The sequence below is a fragment of the Miscanthus floridulus genome, chromosome 16, assembly GCF_019320115.1.
Source record: "Miscanthus floridulus cultivar M001 chromosome 16, ASM1932011v1, whole genome shotgun sequence".
Lineage (NCBI taxonomy): Eukaryota > Viridiplantae > Streptophyta > Magnoliopsida > Poales > Poaceae > Miscanthus > Miscanthus floridulus.
The window spans coordinates 49737000-49739221 of NC_089595.1; the positions used below are offsets into that span (position 1 = coordinate 49737000).

General features: G+C 43.6%; 1 protein-coding gene across 1 annotated transcript; it reads left to right on the forward strand.

Annotated features, from left to right (window-relative positions):
- The first annotated feature begins 627 nt into the window (after window positions 1–627).
- Window positions 628–1395, forward strand: LOC136512324 (uncharacterized). The gene has a single exon (XM_066506290.1). The coding sequence runs from the start codon at window positions 628–630 to the stop codon at window positions 1393–1395; it is 768 nt and encodes a 255-aa protein (XP_066362387.1).
- Window positions 1396–2222: the final 827 nt, after the last annotated feature.

Consider the following 2222-nt stretch of genomic DNA (forward strand, 5'->3'; position numbering starts at 1 on the left):
AATATTATGTCTAGATACATAATAAAAATGAATAAATCAAAAAAGTCAAATCGACTTATAATTTGAAACGGAGGAGGAAGTAGAAAGCAATGGCATGTGTTAGATGGAATTTTCCAAACCCATAGAAGGGACAAGACATGGAGTCCGATCCTTAGAATGGTTTGCATTTTCCAATTTATTCATTTCTTTAGTATAATAATAGATGGATATATATGTAACATTAGTATAAGATATCTTTTATAACTTTGTATATTTGTGAACACACCATATGGATATCATTTACTACTGAATATTTGGCAATCTCACTCTGCCAAATGGGGTGTACCCATTTTTTTAACCCAAATTAATGTCAGCCTTTAGTTACCACAAACCATTTCCTCATCTGATCGCAAATCGAATCGTGCTGGGTTTCTATAATCCCACGTAGAAAAATAATCCACCAAGATATAAGATATCAGAGTCGATCTGATCAAATCTGGCGTATTTTGTCCGTCTTCATTCATTTTATTTATTTCACGGACTCGCACTCTTGCATCTCCTTCCATTGTTTGTTGTGACTTCCTCAGAAAGAGGGAGAGAGCTAGAGAGCTAGAGGGAGAGAGAGAGAGAGAGACACGGGGAGAGAGTATGCAGAGGTCTCTCTGGAGACACACCATCTCGTCCCCTGCCTGTGTCCACGCCATCGAAAGTTCCGACGATGGCTCTCGCCGCTCCACCATGCCATCATCAAACAATGAAGAGCCACGGAAGAAGATGAACAAGAAGGTAATGAAGTTACATACCCTGCCCTTGAAGCACAGACAGCGCATCCCCCAAGTGTTAAGATCGCTCTCTTGGGGTGCCACTGCCAAGAAGGACGATCCCAGCCAAAACAAAAAGGATGGGGTCGTCTGTGACCATGAGCGTGAGGAGAGCGATGCGAATACGTTTGTGTCCGCCAACAGCTCCGAGCTGCACTCCTTCTCCACAGGCGTCGACGTCGACGACGAGCCCCCGTCGTTTCGGCTCAGCCCGCCGCCGCCCATCTTCCCAACCGGCAGTATCGAACGCACTCCCCCAGCCTCTCCCATGAAGATCGTCCGAAAGCTACCATTCGGGTACGTTATTGGTCGTCAGCTGGATACCCCCACGCCATCACCGCCGCCGTCTGTGACAACGCTGTCAAGAATAATCAAGACTGCGATGCCATTGATGGCTTGGCTGCACCTGCGGTCGAGGTCACGGATGGTCAAGAAGAAGGTTGGCCATGCTTTCAAACAAGTATGTCAGCGAGGCAGGCGTGAAGGTGTAGAAGAAACCGATGGCTGCGGCAATGACGATGAAGATGTGTTATGGAAGAAGGACGTGAAGGGACTTCGCTGTAGGCGGGTGCAGGACGACGACGCTCCATACTGAATGGACGGGGACGTGTGGGTCGAGCGCTTCTATCAATGTTTTTTTTCACCGTTCCCATATAACCCACATGATTTCTAGGGGTGTGCATGAACAATAGAAATTAGGATACAAGGATGTATGAAAAAAACATGCTACATCCTTCTCTGGTATCTATGTTAATTCTTGGTGTTCCAAAACAATTTTATAGAATTTTTCATTCAGTTGTATGTTGTTTCGCAGTTGGCACTACTATTCTCTAACTCGATTAGTCAAATAAACGTACATCTCTAAGCAAGCATTTGTAGAAATAATGTATTTCTAGGTACTGCCATGCAACTAACCCTGGAAATAAATTACTAAGAGAGCAAAGGCGGATGTCTTCGTGAATCTGGTAATTGTGTTCAATCCGATTATACGGAGGTTGTCGAAATTATAGGTATCGGAGGCTTCACTGCTAACTCAGCAGTGTACTGTGAGTGCGATCTGGTGCGGGTTCCACGATATCTCCATTGAGCACTGCAGTAGGGAAACTAACTAAGCGGCTCATGAGGTGGCGAGGCGGGCTATGCACTCAAAGACTTATTATATCTGGGACGATGATCCCCGTATTTTTATTGTGGAGTTTTTATTGAATGATGATCAATAAAGTTCGCCGCTCGGTTTGTCCAAAAAACTGGTTTTCACATCTTTAAACTTGTATTTGAACTAATCACTTCTCCTATATTTCAGGCGCTGAAATTTTAAGATGATTTCAAGCAATACTCTTGTACCACCAACACTAGTACAAGTAAATTGTTAATTTTGTTATTTGTTATTTGTCTTTATGTCATAACATATCATTTTTTTGT